Below are 16,573 nucleotides of genomic sequence, written 5' to 3'. Positions count from 1 at the left end.
TGATTCTCAAAATATTTCAACTTTATTCTCATAATATTTCGACTTTATTCTCGTAGTATTTTGACTTTATTCTCGAAGTATTTCGACTTTATTCTCGTAATATTTTAACTTTATTCTCATAATATTTCGACTATTCTTGTAGTATTTTGACTTTATTTTCGTAGTATTTCGACTTTATTCTCGTAATATTTCGACTTAATTCTCGTAGTATTTCGACTTTATTCTTGTTGTATTTCGACTTTATTCTCGTAGTATTTCGACTTTATTTTCGTAATATTTCGACATTGTTCTCATAATATTTCGACTTTATTCTTGTAGTATTTTGACTTTATTCTCGTAGTATTTCGACTTTATTTTCGTAGTATTTCGACATTGTTCTCATAATATTTCGACTTTATTCTTGTAGTATTTTGACTTTATTCTCGTAGTATATCGACTTTATTCTCGTAATATTTCGACTTTATTCTCGTAATATTTCGACTTTATTCTCGTAGTATTTCGACTTTATTCTTGTTGTATTTCGACTTTATTCTCGTAGTACTTCGACATTGTTCTCATAATATTTTGACTTTATTCTCAAAATATTACGATTTTAATCTTATAATCTTTTTTTTGTGAAACTAAAACGCTGTCGTACTATAGAGATAAATGTGACCACGAAATTGAAAATTGAAAACAGAAGCATGTCAGTGCCAATTAATCTCCGCTGATTTAGTCAACTGTGGCTTCACCGCTCCCAGGCATTATATTTTTTACCTCCTGCTGAAGACACTTTCTCAATCTCTTCGAAGTGAATCTCCCGTTTCATAGACATGCCGCTGTTTCCCCCTTCGGCCGAAGAGCCCTTGGTGTCCATCGACAACCTCCGGTGCTCCAGCTCCAGGCGAACGCACCCGGTGAGGTCACTTTCGGTGAAGACCCGGTTTGTTCTCGAGCCCAGGCTGAGCGGGTGGCAGCTAACAGCCGTATTCAATGGGCTTCCAGCTCTGGGCTGTTTGATGCTGAATCGCCTCTTCTTTCGAACCCAGCAACAAGCCTGATGCTGACACGCGGCCTGGAAGCCTCTCTTGAAGTTCTCGTTGAAGTAGCCGTAGATAATGGGATTGACGCTGGAATTGGAAAAGGCCAGCCAGTGAGAGAGAGGGAATACGTAGCTGGTCAGGAGCTCCAGACTGTCCTCGTTGGGACGGGCGTAATCGGTCAGCAGCATGAGCGTCCACAGCGGCAGCCAGGACAGCATGAAGAGCAGAGCCACCACGATCAGCATCTTTATCACTCGGATCTTTCTTTGAGATGTGGGGCATTTCCCCTGAGCGGGAATATCGTGCTGTTCGCCGTTGGCCAGGATGGACGTGGCGTACAGCTTTGCGCCGATTCGTCCGTACATGAGCATGATTAGCGCCAGGGGAATCATGTATATGTGCACGAACAGGACGGTCGTGTACACTTTCCTCATCTCAGGTTTGGGCCAGGTCTCATAGCAGGAGTACAGCGGGTACGTGCGGTTGTCACTGTGAACCATGAAATGCCCTTTTTCTTGCTCGACGGTCAACATTAACACCGAGGGAAGCATTATGGTGAGAGCGAGCACCCATATCGTCACTATCGACACCTTCGCCACAAACAGCGTAAGTTTGGGCTTGAACGGGTAAACGATGCAGCGAAACCTGGGTTTCAGATGAGAAAACACAGACGGAGACGTTAACCCAGATTTACTGCTTTCCCCTGTATTTAATATTGCACACAAAAGATTAGAGCTTTAACTCTACAAACTCCAAACTCAGCCCAGAACTTCAGACTGATCTGACTCCAGTTGCTGGATCTGTTCTAATTTGACAATTCAGTTTGGGAATAAAATCCCATAGACTTACATTGACGGAAATGTTCAAATGATCAACACTATTCAAACTACAACTGACAAAACTCCCACAATCCCTTCAGACTCAATCAAACTTACCTTTTATGTGTTACAGGGCTTGACATTAAGCTTTGACATGTACTTGTCCTTCGGACAAGTGAATTAGACATTTGTTCGTCATTGATGTTTTAATCAGGTTACTTGTCCGGTCAGGCAAGTAAAATCCTCTTTCACTTGCCCTTTCACAAAATCCACTTGTCGAGCCCTGTGTTATTTCTAATTCAAGCAAACTCATTCAAACTAACTTGCTAATCATGCTAGAAACATGTTAGAAACACTCTAACAACATGCTAGCAAAATGCTAATCATGCTAGCAACATGCTAGCAATTTGTTAATCATGTTAGAATCATGCTAACAACATGCAAATAATACTAAATGCTAAAAACTTGGGAATCATGCTAGAAACATGTTAGAAACATGCTAATCATGTTAGAAACATGCTAGCAACATGCTAACAACATGCGAAACATGCTAGAGACATGATAGCAACATGCTAATCATGCTAGAAACATGCTAGTAACTTGCTAATCATGCTAGAAACATGTTAACCATGTTAGAAAAATGCTAGCAACTTGCTAATCATGTTAGAAACATGTTAGAAACACGCTAAAAACATGCTAGCAAAATGCTAATCATGCTAGCAACATGCTAGCAAATTTGGTAATCATGTTAGAATCATGCTAGCAACATGCAAATAATACTAAATGCTAAAAACTTGGGAATCAAGCTAGAAATATGTTAGAAACATGCTAATCATGTTAGAAACATGCTAGAAACATGCTAACAAAATGCAAAACATGCTAGAAACATGATAGCAACATGCTAATAATTCTAGAAACATGCTAGTAACTTGCTAATCATGCTAAAAACATGTTAGAAACACGCTAAAAAATGCTAGCAAAATGCTAATCATGCTAGCAACATGCTAGCAATTTGGTAATCATGTTAAAATCATGCTAGCAACATGCAAATAATACTAAATGCTAAAAACTTGGGAATCATGCTAGAAATATGTTAGAAACATGCTAATCATGTTAGAAACATGCTAGCAACATGCTAACAACATGCGAAACATGCTAGAAACATGATAGCAACATGCTAATCATGCTAGAAACATGCTAGTAACTTGCTAATCATGCTAGAAACATGTTAACCATGTTAGAAAAATGCTAGCAACTTGCTAATCATGCTAGAAACATGTTAGCAACCTGCCAATCATGCTAGAAACATGTTAGCAACTTGCCAATCATGCTAGAAACATGTTAGCAACTTGCCAATCATGCTAGAAACATGTTAGCAACATGCTAATCGCGCTAAAAACATGTTAACCATGTTAGAAAAATGTTAGCAACATGCCAATCATGCTAGAAACATGCTAGCAACTTGCTAATCATGCTAGAAACATGATATCAACATGCTAATAATGCTAGAAACATGCTAGTAACTTGCTAATCATGCTAGAAACATGCTAGCAACATGCTAATCATGCTAGTAACATGCTAATGACATGCTAATCATGCTAGAAACATGCTAACCATGTTAGAAAAATGGTAGCAACTTGCTAATCATGCTAGAAACATGATAGCAACATGCTAATCATGCTAGAAACATGCTAGCAACATGCTAATCATGCTAGTAACTAGGGCTGTAATCAACCAAAGAAAATCTTGGTCGACTGAAGTCCAGAAACTTTCGACTAAAAATCGACTAAAAATGACGTAGTGAAAAAAAAAAAACGTACGTTACATTAATTAGATACGTACTGTGCTCAGTACTTGGTGGCCTTGTTGTCTGCCTAAATTAATTATAAATAAACATAAAAAACTAATAGGCTATTTGCAGTATATTAAATCGTTTTTGACCTAATTATTTTGCACTGAAATGAGTCTGACACACGAGTCTGTCGTCTCTGACAGCGGTGCATCACGTGCACCTGCGCAATATCATAGCCTGTGATTTCTGAAAACAGTACTATGTTGTCAACTAGTGAAATCACAAGAACTTTTGAGGAATGTGCAACATAATTTAGAAAATTATTTTTGTCATATGTTATAAGTATAACTGTCAGACACTATCATTTCAGCCGCTCTGCGCAGCTCGCACAGAACGAGGCTGAACATAAGAGCTCAGCTACGTGGCTGAGACACGAATAGACTTAACAATTCCTTCCGTGACATTATTTTTCCGTTTGGATGATTAACCCCTTAACTGTCACCCCCATTTTTAAAAATAGGCATAAAAGTGCACTATTCAATCTTCAATTGTTGTAATTCATGAACAGTTTGGAATACAGATCTAAGGTCTCTTTTTAAAGAAAACAATCAGCTGATTATTGAAGAAGTTGAATTTTTTCAAAAAAAAATAAAGTATCAACAAATTATAGAAGTTTAAATTTACTGTAAACAAAATGTACTGTGCAATTTGTATTATATTTTATATAAAATACATATTTTACATATCAGGTTTTATCCTAAATTTGATATCAAATTGAATCCTCACATCTAAATAAGTTATGTTCCAAATTTAATATGAAAAAAATTAAGGTTCCTGTGAAAGTTTGTTTAGGGCGTTATACCACAAACAGCCACCGGGTGCCATCCAAATGTTCTATATATTCTTTTCTCCATTTTTCTGTCACAAAAGTCTAAATTTTTCTGAAAATTTTCATTCAATTACAAAATAACCACCAAATATGCAATCCTGAGACTCAGACCTTTCCAATGATATGTTTTTCGACAAGATTGTAAAAAGTTGTGATTCTAAAAGACCGTAATGCATTTTGTAATATGACACCGCTAAGGGGGAGGAGACCGCCAAACGATTTTAAAGTACCATTTCCATGGTAAAGCAATGTCCGATTTCAAAATGGTTTTCACATGATGATTCTTGAGCTTCTAAGCTTTCAAATTATATGTAATTTATGATGGTTACTAAAACATTTGATAGAAAAAAAGGACAACGGAAAAAAGAGCGCCAAGCGTCCCACAGGTGGGAACGGTGACAGTTAAGGGGTTAAGGGGCCGTTCACATGTCGCGCCTAAAAACGCGTGGAAAACGCTAGGCGCGCCGCTTTCTTCCTTATCGACAAAGCGCTCTGGCGCTTGCGCTCCGGAAGCGTCTGCCGTTTCTAAGCAACCATCAGCTGCGCTCTAGCTCCAAGCCTATGCGTCTCATGCATTGTTGCTTCTATTAGCGTCAAAATAATGGAGGCTTGACAAATCATAAAGTTCAGGAAATCCCTGGACCACAATGATGAGCTGCTCCTCCTTGTTTCTGCTGAGGTTTCAATGTAACGGAAAAACGTGAGGAAGCTGATTGTTCGGTTCATGTCACATGACCTGCGGTGCGCTTGCGACATTCTGAAAAGTTGAGATGTTTTTATCTCGATGCGGCACGGACGCGCCCGGAAAAAACGAGCGCGTCGCACCGCGTCGCTTCCATTATGTGCGCGCAAGCCGCGCGTCTACATTTGAAATAACGAACTTGATCGCGCAAAAGACGCTACATGTGAACGGCCCCAAAAGGAGGCTTAAAATCCAGCGTGGTATGGGTTTGTCTGGGGGATTCTACTGTCATTACGGATGTGTGCGCCTGCAGTTCTAAAACGATTATTACACTAAACTATTGAAATATGCCAATTCTGATATGTTCATGTAGCCTACTCAAAACCAGACAGGGCAACCTAACGCAGACAAGTTAGCTTACCGCTTTCAGATGACACGTCATGTTTGTCGTCGAGCTGTGGAAGGCAAACTGTTGCTTGCAAACTTTGCATTCAACCTTTTTCCCGTTATTAATTTTAACAAAATGCTGCCACACTGTCGATTTTTTTGTTGTTGACATGTTAGAATAGGACTGATGTATATTGATATGTGTTCCAAACCACTGAGTCCACTAGCTTATTATTAAATAAATAATATTCAGCATCATACCTTCTAAAGCCTACTTATCTGTCTCTCTTCTCCAGTGGGTTGGGCTAATCCAAAAAAGTGAAAACAATGGGGGTGTTCTGAAAACAGACTGTTCCGTGTGAAACAGGGGTGCTCTGAAAACACCGCCATTAGCAATTAGTGCTTTCCACCTGATGAAATGAGCGCGAATTTTGGTCGAACCAGACCTTATTGACCAATTAATCGACTAATCGACTGGGAGTTTACAGCCCTACTAGTAACATGTTAGCGACATGCTAATCATGCTAAAAACATGCTAGCATCATGCTAGAAACATGCTAGCAACTTGCTAATCATGCTAACATGTTAGTAACTTGCTAATCATGCTAGTAACATACTAACCATGATATAAACATGTTAACAACATGCTAGTACTTGCTATCTATCTATCTATTTATCCATCTATCAACTTTAAGCTTTATATATTATATATATATATAATTTATTACATTTTATAATGCATGTAATATTTTTAGTATTTTAGATAGAATAAATAGTAAAGGAAGAATAAATAAATATTTTAGGTATTTAGATATAATTTAGAATAAATTACATGAGCTCATGGAGAAGCATGTAAATATTTAAATAATTTTTATTAAAAACATATCAAATAAATATATATTAAACTGATTATTTCTAATTATAAATATCAAATTATAATTTCTATTATATAATTTGCAACATTTTTACATATAATTTATGTAATGTTTATATGTGTGCCATGTAATTGCCCTAAAATTATATTTTAATGAATGATTTCAATTAAACTTTAAACATATAAAATGTTTTACCTATATATCTTGAGGCACTTTGGTGACAATTCATCTATGAAAATAGTGCAATAATTTTCATTTACAAAACAAAAAGATCTTTCTCTGACATTGTTTACTGACAAATGACATTAATGAACTCCCAAAATCACAAAAGTACCAGTTCTTTCTCTAAATCTGTACACAAAAGGGTTAAAGCTTGCATGGCATCAAAACATTGAGTTGATTCAGTGTCTCTCCAAACACATGTGTTATTAACACCCTTTACAGTTCTCATCTACTGTTTTCAGCACACAACAGAAGCAGCATCGTGTAAGAGCCATCATAATGACCAACAGTTCGCCGCTGCGTTTTCTGAGTCTAAAGCTTAATCAGCCCTAACAATGTGCCAATTAGAGCTTCCAGCGGAGCTGCACACTTCAGATATGAGCAACGGCTGACACGATACCGCGGCTCTATTGTTTCCTTCACAAACATTTGTTTGTTCAATGCTTTTTTCATTTCATTCTTAAAATCATAAACACTTACCTGTCTACAGCAATGGTGACTAATGTGAAAACGGAGGCACAGACGGACATTCCTTGCACAAGACCACTCAGTTTGCATATTGTGTTGCTGAAAGGCCAACCTGACAAAGACAGAAGCATTAAAATTCAGTTTACCAAACTAGACACTAGGCCTGTCATAATTATTAAAAATCGTCTATTAAATTATTGCGCTCCTTAAGCAACCACAAAAAAGGCAGAGCATTTATATAAGCCACATGCACACTAAGTTCCAGGAGTGACAACAGCATTTAAATGCGGGAGTGAAATCCCCTAAAAGTCTCGAAACTGCGATGATTGACAGCTTGGAAACCATAGCAATGTTTTACCGCTTCCCGCATTTAGTATCTGTTATTGTAACAAAAGTAATAGTGACGAAACGCTCATTATTTTCGAAGGTTTAACCAATGAACAGTGAATGGAGGCATTGTGTTTTGTTTATGCTTGTTCAGGCTGCTTTACAGAGTGTGTGCTCTCTGTATTGCCATTATCACTCTTAACAAGCCTTCTTTGGGCTTAAGCTTGGATCAAAAAGCGATTGAGTTTATGGAGTTATCAAATTGAGCAGACATGAATTGATATATAGAGCCCGAGTCCAATCCGAGCCCGTCTTTTCGTCTGTTTCAGCTATTAAAATAGTTCAGTTTTGTATGTAATGGCAAAGTGATTATATTTTGTTTAGCTTTTTTTAAAGGGGTCATCGGATGCCCATTTTCCACAAGTTCATATGATTCTTTAGGGTCTTAATGAAAAGGCTCTAATATACTTTGGTTAAAAATTTTCAGTATTAGTGTAAAAAAACACCCTTTTACCTTGTCAAAATCAGCTCTGCAAAACCCACTCATATTGTTGTATGGTCCTTTAAATGCAAATGAGCTCTGCTCGCCCCGCCCCTCTCTGCCAGGGATGATGAGACGTGATGATTATTTTAGCCGCGTTTAGTCGCGTTTAGTCGCATTTAGCGGCGAAACTTGCCAACAAGCACATTTTTAAGAAAGGCCATTGCATTAAAAAAAGATGCATAAAAAACTTCTGCTGTGGGTGAAGCTGCATCAGGAACGATTTGCACGAACATTGGCACTCATATGCAGATTGGCATCGGTGCTTTCATTTTAAAAACTAAAGTAACCTTAAACCTCTGTGTCTTCAGCGGCTCAGATGTCGGAAGTAAATGACAACTGCTATGTTCATTATTACATCCAACAACAGATCACCTCCAATCGCTCAATAGGAGACATTCTTGTCTGCAACAGTCGGACTGTTTCAGTTCGGTGAGGGCGGGTCTAAGGTAAGGCGCTCATGTCAATCAACTATTGTGGGAGGGGCCTCTGTCTGTGTGTTAATTTAGAAAATGGTTTAGAGATAGGTGCTTATCCGATTGTTTTTGCGGAGAGTGGAAACTGAAGTGGGCTTTACAGGACATGCAGGCGCCAGAGCCAACACTTGCATTTTTTTCAGTGGAAACAGTTATATATAATCCATCATGTTTGCTCACAAAGGTACAAGTAATACATCATTCAGAACTGTAAAAGGTCTACTTGTGTTTGTGTCCACTCACAATGTCAACAAAACATTACGAACAGAGCTTTTATAAATGCTTTTATAAAATAAAGAAAACAAACATGATGCACTTTCGGCCGTCTCGTTCTTGAACAGGAGCGCTTCACAAAAATAAACCGAAACTCAGCGAATACATGCCTCACAGATGTGATAAATATGTATATAGAAAGCTTCAAATATTACTTAACAAAATAAAAAAAAACTAAAACAAAATTATGTAATCCACAAAGATGCAGTTTTTTCTAAAGGCGCGTCCAAAGAGAAGACTGCGAGTCAGGATATTTGTGACACTGACTCAGAATACACTAGTTTATTAATAAATAATTATTATTATAGAACCATTTCCCCCCGACACGTTCAATGGGCGTAGAAAAAAAGTAAACGAACGTAAATCTGGTTTTCAGAAACATTTCCATGTTGTTGCAGGGCTCTAGATTAACTTTTTGCACTGGTGCGCCTAAAAAAGTTTTACAAGTTTTACAAACTTTTTTTTTTTTAATTGATATCCATATAGGCAATATTGACTTAATTGAAAATGATTAACTAACAGTCTGGTCAACATAAAGTTCTTTATTTGAAGCACAATTCTTATTGGAAAAGTGTTGGTGCTTAAAGTGCTTCACTGAGCTGAAATTTAAACTTAATATTTCTCTGGCTCGGACTTGACCTTATGCGGCTCATTATTTAATGCCGTCTCCGGACCAGGGCTTGACATAATCTGGGAGGTTGATGGCTCCATGTCAGAGCATTGGTTATTGGTTATTGGTTTTCAGACGGATCAGGCCTTAACTTAACATTCTTAAAAGTAACTTAACATCTAAAAAGTTGTCAATCAAGGGCTCTACGCTTACTTTTCTTCTTAGGAGCGCTTGTGCTTCTAACTTAAAAAATTTAGAAGCACAGTCTGTCACGTTACAGCCAAGGAGGTCTGGGTCCAGATGCAGGTAAGTATTTTATTAACAGAAAATAAACAAAACAAAAGGCCAACACGGCACAAACGTAACAAACTGAAACACTAAATAAACTAAACAGGGAACATGATCTTGAGCCAGGAATTCAGGAACGCAGAGTGAACAGACAAAACAGGAGACATAAGACAATGCAGACCTGAAAACGGAATGAAGTGTGAGTGTTCTTATACAGAGTCCAGATTGTGAACAGCTGTGTGTGAATCAGTGGTAATGACAAAACAGACGTGATGAATCAGAGTGCAGTGCAAACAGCGACCTCAGGTGGCTGAGGGAAAACCCACAGCCCCGATCATGACAGTACCCCCTCTCTAGGGAACGGCTACCAGACGTTCCCAAAACAAAATTTCTGGAGGGAGGAGGAACGGTGGAAGGTGCATAAGGGGGAGGGATGGCGGGCCAGGCCCGTGCAGCGGAGGGACGTGAGCGGACACCGCCGCCAGAGGAACGTGAGCTGGCCTCGCCGCCAGTGGAACGTGAGCTGGCCTCGCCGCCAGAGGAACTTCAGCGGTCACCGCCGCGTCCGGAGCAGAGAGAGCGGTCACCGCCGCGTCCGGAGCAGAGAGAGCGGTCACCGCCGCGTCCGGAGCAGAGAGAGCGGTCACCGCCGCGTCCGGAACAGAGAGAGCGGTCACCGCCGCGTCCGGAGCAGAGAGAGCGGTCACCGCCGCGTCCGGAACAGAGAGAGCGGTCACCGCCGCGTCCGGAGCAGAGAGAGCGGTCACCGCCGCGTCCGGAGCAGAGAGAGCGGTCACCGCCGCGTCCGGAGCAGAGAGAGCGGTCACCGCCGCGTCAGGAGCAGAGAGAGCGGTCACCGGCGCGTCCGTAGCAGAGAGCGCGGTCACCGCCGCGTCCGGAACAGATAGTGCGGTCACCGCCGCGTCCGGAACAGATAGTGCGGTCACCGCCGCGTCCGGAACAGATAGTGCGGTCACCGCCGCGTCCGGAACAGATAGTGCGGTCACCGCCGCGTCCGGAACAGATAGTGCGGTCACCGCCGCGTCCGGCACAGAGAGAGCGGTCGACGCCGCGTCCGGCACAGAGAGAGCGGTCACCGCCGCGTCCGGCGCAGAGAGAGCGGTCACCGCCGCGTCCGGAACAGAGAGAGCGGTCACCGCCGCGTCAGGAACAGAGAGAGCGGTCACCGCCGCGTCCGGCGCAGAGAGAGCGGTCACCGCCGCGTCCGGAACAGAGAGAGCGGTCACCGCCGCGTCCGGCGCAGAGAGAGCGGTCACCGCCGCGTCCGGAACAGAGAGAGCGGTCACCGCCGCGTCCGGAGCAGAGAGAGCGGTCACCGCCGCGTCCGGCGCAGAGAGAGCGGTCACCGCCGCGTCCGGAACAGAGAGAGCGGTCACCGCCGCGTCCGGAGCAGAGAGAGCGGTCACCGCCGCGTCCGGAGCAGAGAGAGCGGTCACCGCCGCGTCCGGAACAGAGAGAGCGGTCACCGCCGCGTCCGGAGCAGAGAGAGCGGTCACCGCCGCGTCCGGAGCAGAGAGAGCGGTCACCGCCGCGTCCGGAGCAGAGAGAGCGGTCACCGCCGCGTCAGGAGCAGAGAGAGCGGTCACCGGCGCGTCCGTAGCAGAGAGCGCGGTCACCGCCGCGTCCGGAACAGATAGTGCGGTCACCGCCGCGTCCGGAACAGATAGCGCGGTCACCGCCGCGTCCGGAACAGATAGCGCGGTCACCGCCGCGTCCGGAACAGATAGTGCGGTCACCGCCGCGTCCGGAACAGATAGTGCGGTCACCGCCGCGTCCGGAACAGATAGTGCGGTCACCGCCGCGTCCGGAACAGATAGTGCGGTCACCGCCGCGTCCGGCACAGAGAGAGCAGTCGACGCCGCGTCCGGCACAGAGAGAGCGGTCACCGCCGCGTCCGGCGCAGAGAGAGCGGTCACCGCCGCGTCCGGAGCAGAGAGAGCGGTCACCGCCGCGTCCGGAACAGAGAGAGCGGTCAACGCCGCGTCCGGCACAGAGAGAGCGGTCACCGCCGCGTCCGGAACAGAGAGAGCGGTCGCCCTCTCCCGAAAAAACGCCTCCGCCCTGGCCCTATAGTAGGGGCGCTTCCGCTCCGCCTCAGCGTTAATGGCCTCCATCGCCGCCAAACAGGCGTAGATGGTCTCAAAGCGGGTGGCCGACGCTGCCTCCGCCTCCTCAGAAAAAAAAAAATTACTCCCCGCTGGACCCATCAGTGAGGTCTGCATTCTGTCACGTTAGAACCAAGGAGGTCTGGGTCCAGATGCAGGTAAGTATTTTATTAACAGAAAATAAACAAAACAAAAGGCCAACACGGCACAAACGTAACAAACTGAAACACTAAATAAACTAAACAGGGAACATGATCTTGAGCCAGGAATTCAGGAACGCAGAGTGAACAGACAAAACAGGAGACATAAGACAATGCAGACCTGAAAACGGAATGAAGTGTGAGTGTTCTTATACAGAGTCCAGATTGTGAACAGCTGTGTGTGAATCAGTGGTAATGACAAAACAGACGTGATGAATCAGAGTGCAGTGCAAACAGCGACCTCAGGTGGCTGAGGGAAAACCCACAGCCCCGATCATGACACAGTCAAAATTTCAGGAGCACATTCTAAACAATAATCAAAAAATCTGATAAAAAAATTAGCCTTCCCATTACGACGTGATATTTGACTCCTTAAAGTGATTTACAGGGGAATTTTGTTTTTACCTTTTCATATGTTTAATGAGGCTCAGATGTTGGCATGAGTGCAATCAAATTCATAAATTCATGTTGAGATTAATGTTTTGAATATAAAATTTTGAACACAGAAATATTAAATGATTTAAATAACTGAAAAGATCGGCCAGCAGGTGGCGGCAAGACACTGATTTAATTACTGAATCATATCATTCATTTGATTCGTTCGAACAGCTGGTTCATTCAGGAATAAAGCAAGTGACTGTATTTATGAATTGGGAATTAAATCGTTTCACTAGATTTGTTTAAAAACTCATGTTCATTCATAAGCGAAACACCGTTGTGTTTGAATGGAGATGTGCAGCGGCTCAGTTGTGACTTGTTTCAGACTACTTTTGACAACGAAATAGAGCAAAATCAGGCAATAGTGTTATAGTCAGACAATGTAAGTCACTTAATAACTTCTTGTTTATTTAGCTGTTGTATTAAATCAATATCTAATTTACAAACTCCCTTAAAAATTATTAAAAGCTGTCACTCATCTTAGTTCGCAATCTCACAAAGCTCACAAATTATACTGAACAATCAGTCTCTTATTTACACTCTCTCTACACTTCGTTTATGAAAGGATTGATGAGATATGTCTGTGATACTTTACTCAACGTTGCAAAAACACTTAGAAACCTTTGAAACTCTCCTTAGCGCAAATACAAATAAGCTAATCGGGTCAGTCTCACATGGTGCTCCTAAATATTTTTTCATAGTCGCACGTAGTTGTTTTTTTTTTTTGCTCTTGAACAGCTGGTCGCACCTGTGTTTTCAGTCGCACCACTGAGAAATCATTGCGAGCTATAAAACTCAGAATTCTGCTTTTTATGTCTTCATTTGATAACCAGAAAAATTTAAATATTGTAAAAATTATTGACATGAAATTAGACATGCTTAAATAGAATTTGGTAATAATAAAACAGAAGGTGAGAAAAAAATAAAACATTTCATAGGGCCCTAAACATGTATTTTTGGTACAACTTTTAATAAATTGATGTTAAATTGTATAAGTTTTATCATTTTAATTAATTAGACTTGATTAATAAAACATTATTTAATCATTAAAACAAGGGTCCAGAAAAAATAATGGAATCCAGAAAAGTTAAAACGAAAAAAACGGAATTTGGAAAAAAATAAAATGGAATTTGGGAAAAAAATCAGTCGCACCATTGACAAATCAGGCCGCACTCTAAAGCCCTGTGTTGTCCCTAATTACAATCCTTTGTAACAATTTAATAAACAACGCCCATAAAAAGCCATAAAACAGACAATTAATCGCCATAATCGTCAATTCTCATAAACCACACCATTAATCAGTATAATCACAATTATTTCTTAGACAATTAGTCGCCAGCCAAATTTCATAACCGTGACAGCCCTACTAGATACGGTTTAATGAGAAACATTAATGTTGGCTTGACATTTGAATGTTTACTCCACACCTGTGATGAGGTTGTCCACAAGCGTCGTGGGAATGCAGAAGATCCCGACCAGCAGGTCGCTGACGGCCAGATTCAGGATGAAGATGTTGGTGACGGTTCTCATGTGCCGGTTCCTCAGGACTATCACGCAGACCAAACCGTTCCCCATCAGGCACAGCAGGAAGATGAAGAGGTATGCCAGCGTGAAGAGCACGGCCGTTGACAGCGCGTGCTGGTAATAAGGAAACAGGACGATGCTTCCTACTGTGCTGGAGTTGGTGCTGTTGGTCTGGTTGGTGCAGGGGACGAGATCTGAGATGATGTAGACAGAGGCAGCATCCCATAATCCTTCAGAGCCTTCCATGATTGCAAAGCAATGCTAGGGACAAACACACAAACGCAAAATAAACAAACAAAATTGTTTTCATCTGTTTTAGCTCTAATGCTTTTGAAAGCCTGTTTCTGCCATCGAACAATTGTTTTTATGTATGTGTAGGGCCCTATGATCTTCCAGGAATCCAGTCATAAAAATGGAATTTACTGTATAACATGGAATGTTACAAAATTTGTCAGATTTCCTGGGGGGTGTTCCATAAAACAAGTTTACCAAATAAGTCAGGCTTATTTCAGTAAGTCTGACTAATTTTGAGGCAAATCAAGTGACTAACTGAAATAAGCCTAGCTTATTTGGTAAACTTGTTTTATGGAACACCCCCCAGAACTGCTCTGAAGTTTCTTTATGAGCATTTTACTCCTTATTTTGAGAGAAACTATCGTCATATCTAGAGCTGCACAATTAATCAAATTTCTAATCGCGATCACGATTACGTAATCGTTCAAAGCCGCGATTACAAAAAAAAGTTCATTATTCTGCATGCTTAAAAGAGTAGTTCACTTTCAGAACAAAAATTTACAGATAATGTACTCACACCCTCTTGTCATCCAAGATGTTCATGTCTTTCTTTCTTCAGTCGTAAAGAAATGGTGTTTTTTGATGAAAACAATTCAGAATTTCTCTCCATATGATGGACTTCTATGGTGCCCCCGAGCATTTTGAACTTCCAAAATGCAGTCTAAATGCAGCTTTAAAGGGCTCTAAATGATCCCAGCCGAGGAAGAAGGGTCTTATCTAGCAAAACGATTGGTTATACTTAGGGATGCTCATTTCGGTTAATTTCCCTGACCGACAACCGCTGCTCGTTATCCGAACATTAGTCTCAGCCTCAGACGTCACGCCCACGAAACGTTGGCTAAACGTCTGATGCATATGGTACGCTTAACTGGAAACACTTCAGGAATGTCGAAGTCGTCCTCTGATTAGTTGAAGTTGACCGAATTTCCGGGAGACACGAGTGTCGCGTTTATTTTCGGTCCGCCTGGAAACAAAGCGCAGACTGATTTACTCTAAGTTTTGCTAAAATGTGCTTATGCAGACGCCATTGTTGTTTTACCCATTTGTGACATTCGCGAACAAATTACTGACTTGCTGCTTGTTCTCCCTCTTCTTCGTTATCTTTCAATGCTGGTTTTTCAATGACTGACTTGTTGCATGCCAGTCTGTTGTTGTGGGGGCATTTCCACGCACAGAAACGTGACGCTGAACGAAACGAACTGTGATTGGTTGTTTGACATGACAGGTCTTGTGGGCGGGCCTTGGCCAATGAAAGCTGCCACGAATTCCAGACCTTCAGCCGTCAGTCTGAAGGTCTGGCTACGCGAGACTATCAGAACATTAACCGTTAACTGATAAAATTAGAATAATAAATTTGTTTAAAATAAAAATAGAATGCACGAGTATCTGTGATGATACATAAAAAAATACAAGCAAATGTTTTATTTCAATGTGCAAACAGCAGCATACAGAGCAACAACAAAAACTGCATTCATATATACTCATATATATTATCACGCATCAGCTGCGCTTCTGAGAACAGAGAAAAAAATCTGAATGAAAAAAAAAAGAATAATATAAATAGGCCTATACTAAATATGTATAAATTAAATAACTACCTAATTAAGATGACAAAACTAAAACACACTGAATCCTTCTATGCACTTTGAAGAACTGTACCGGTCTTACTCTTCTCGTCGGACATAAAAATATATAGCAGGCCAGCCTATACCTCAGTGTACATAGTTTTTAACATGTGGACATGCTATACAGATTGACTGGAACGCTGCCTGATAAGTCTTAGATCCGCGACAAAAACACTTCACAAAAATCCTTTCAATTTGCGGTTCGGCTCTTTTTATTCGCTGGTCATATGTGGCGAAACGTGTTTTCACAGCGTTCAATAGCCAATCACAGACATTTCTGTTGATGTCATTATCGCAGTGGCCAATCGGAGGCGGCTATCAATCCACTTACGATCCACCACTCAAAAGTGCAGGTTTCAGTTTTGCTGATTTCTACACCTCCGCGAACTCTCTCATTAAAACAAAGAAAGTGTAGACATGATGTAAATAAGAGATTAATTGTACAGTGTAAAGGTTATTTTATTACTTTTTATTAACTTTGTGAGGTTGCGATGAACTACAGTAATGCATGAGTTAGAGCCTTCCAGTGATTGTAAGGGGAGCGCGCACTTTTTAGACTATAATTAATTCAGAATTTGAATACGTTTATTCACGGATTCACTCTCTAATAACCCAATATCGCCATCGCCATCGTGTTGCATATAGTCTACTACATCAGTTACACAAACTAAGAGAAGGTAAAGCAGGTGCTTACTC

The 16,573-nt window shown here is 41.4% G+C and overlaps 1 protein-coding gene across 1 annotated transcript; it reads right to left on the bottom strand.

Annotated features, from left to right (window-relative positions):
• Window positions 1-727: 727 nt before the first annotated feature.
• Window positions 728-14,204, bottom strand: npffr1l3 (neuropeptide FF receptor 1 like 3). Its single transcript, XM_073829846.1, has 3 exons — window positions 13,862-14,204; window positions 7,168-7,267; window positions 728-1,667 (listed from the first exon to the last, which is right to left on the bottom strand). The coding sequence occupies exons 1-3, from the start codon at window positions 14,202-14,204 to the stop codon at window positions 728-730; spliced, it is 1,383 nt and encodes a 460-aa protein (XP_073685947.1).
• Between the last annotated feature and the right edge of the window lie 2,369 nt (window positions 14,205-16,573).

This window comes from Garra rufa, chromosome 23 (genome assembly GCF_049309525.1).
Source record: "Garra rufa chromosome 23, GarRuf1.0, whole genome shotgun sequence".
NCBI classification, from domain to species: Eukaryota; Metazoa; Chordata; class Actinopteri; order Cypriniformes; family Cyprinidae; genus Garra; species Garra rufa.
This window is presented reverse-complemented; position numbering and strand designations above follow the sequence as displayed.

Bases quoted from the DNA above. Each gene is read 5' to 3' on its own strand.
- npffr1l3 (XM_073829846.1), bottom strand. From the start codon at position 14,204: ATGGAAGGCTCTGAAGGATTATGGGATGCTGCCTCTGTCTACATCATC. The intron at 7,268-13,861 runs GTGTGGAGTAAA...TGTCTTTGTCAG, and splicing joins TGTGGACAACCTCATCACAG to GTTGGCCTTTCAGCAACACA. The intron at 1,668-7,167 runs GTAAGTGTTTAT...TCTGAAACCCAG, and splicing joins GTCACCATTGCTGTAGACAG to GTTTCGCTGCATCGTTTACC.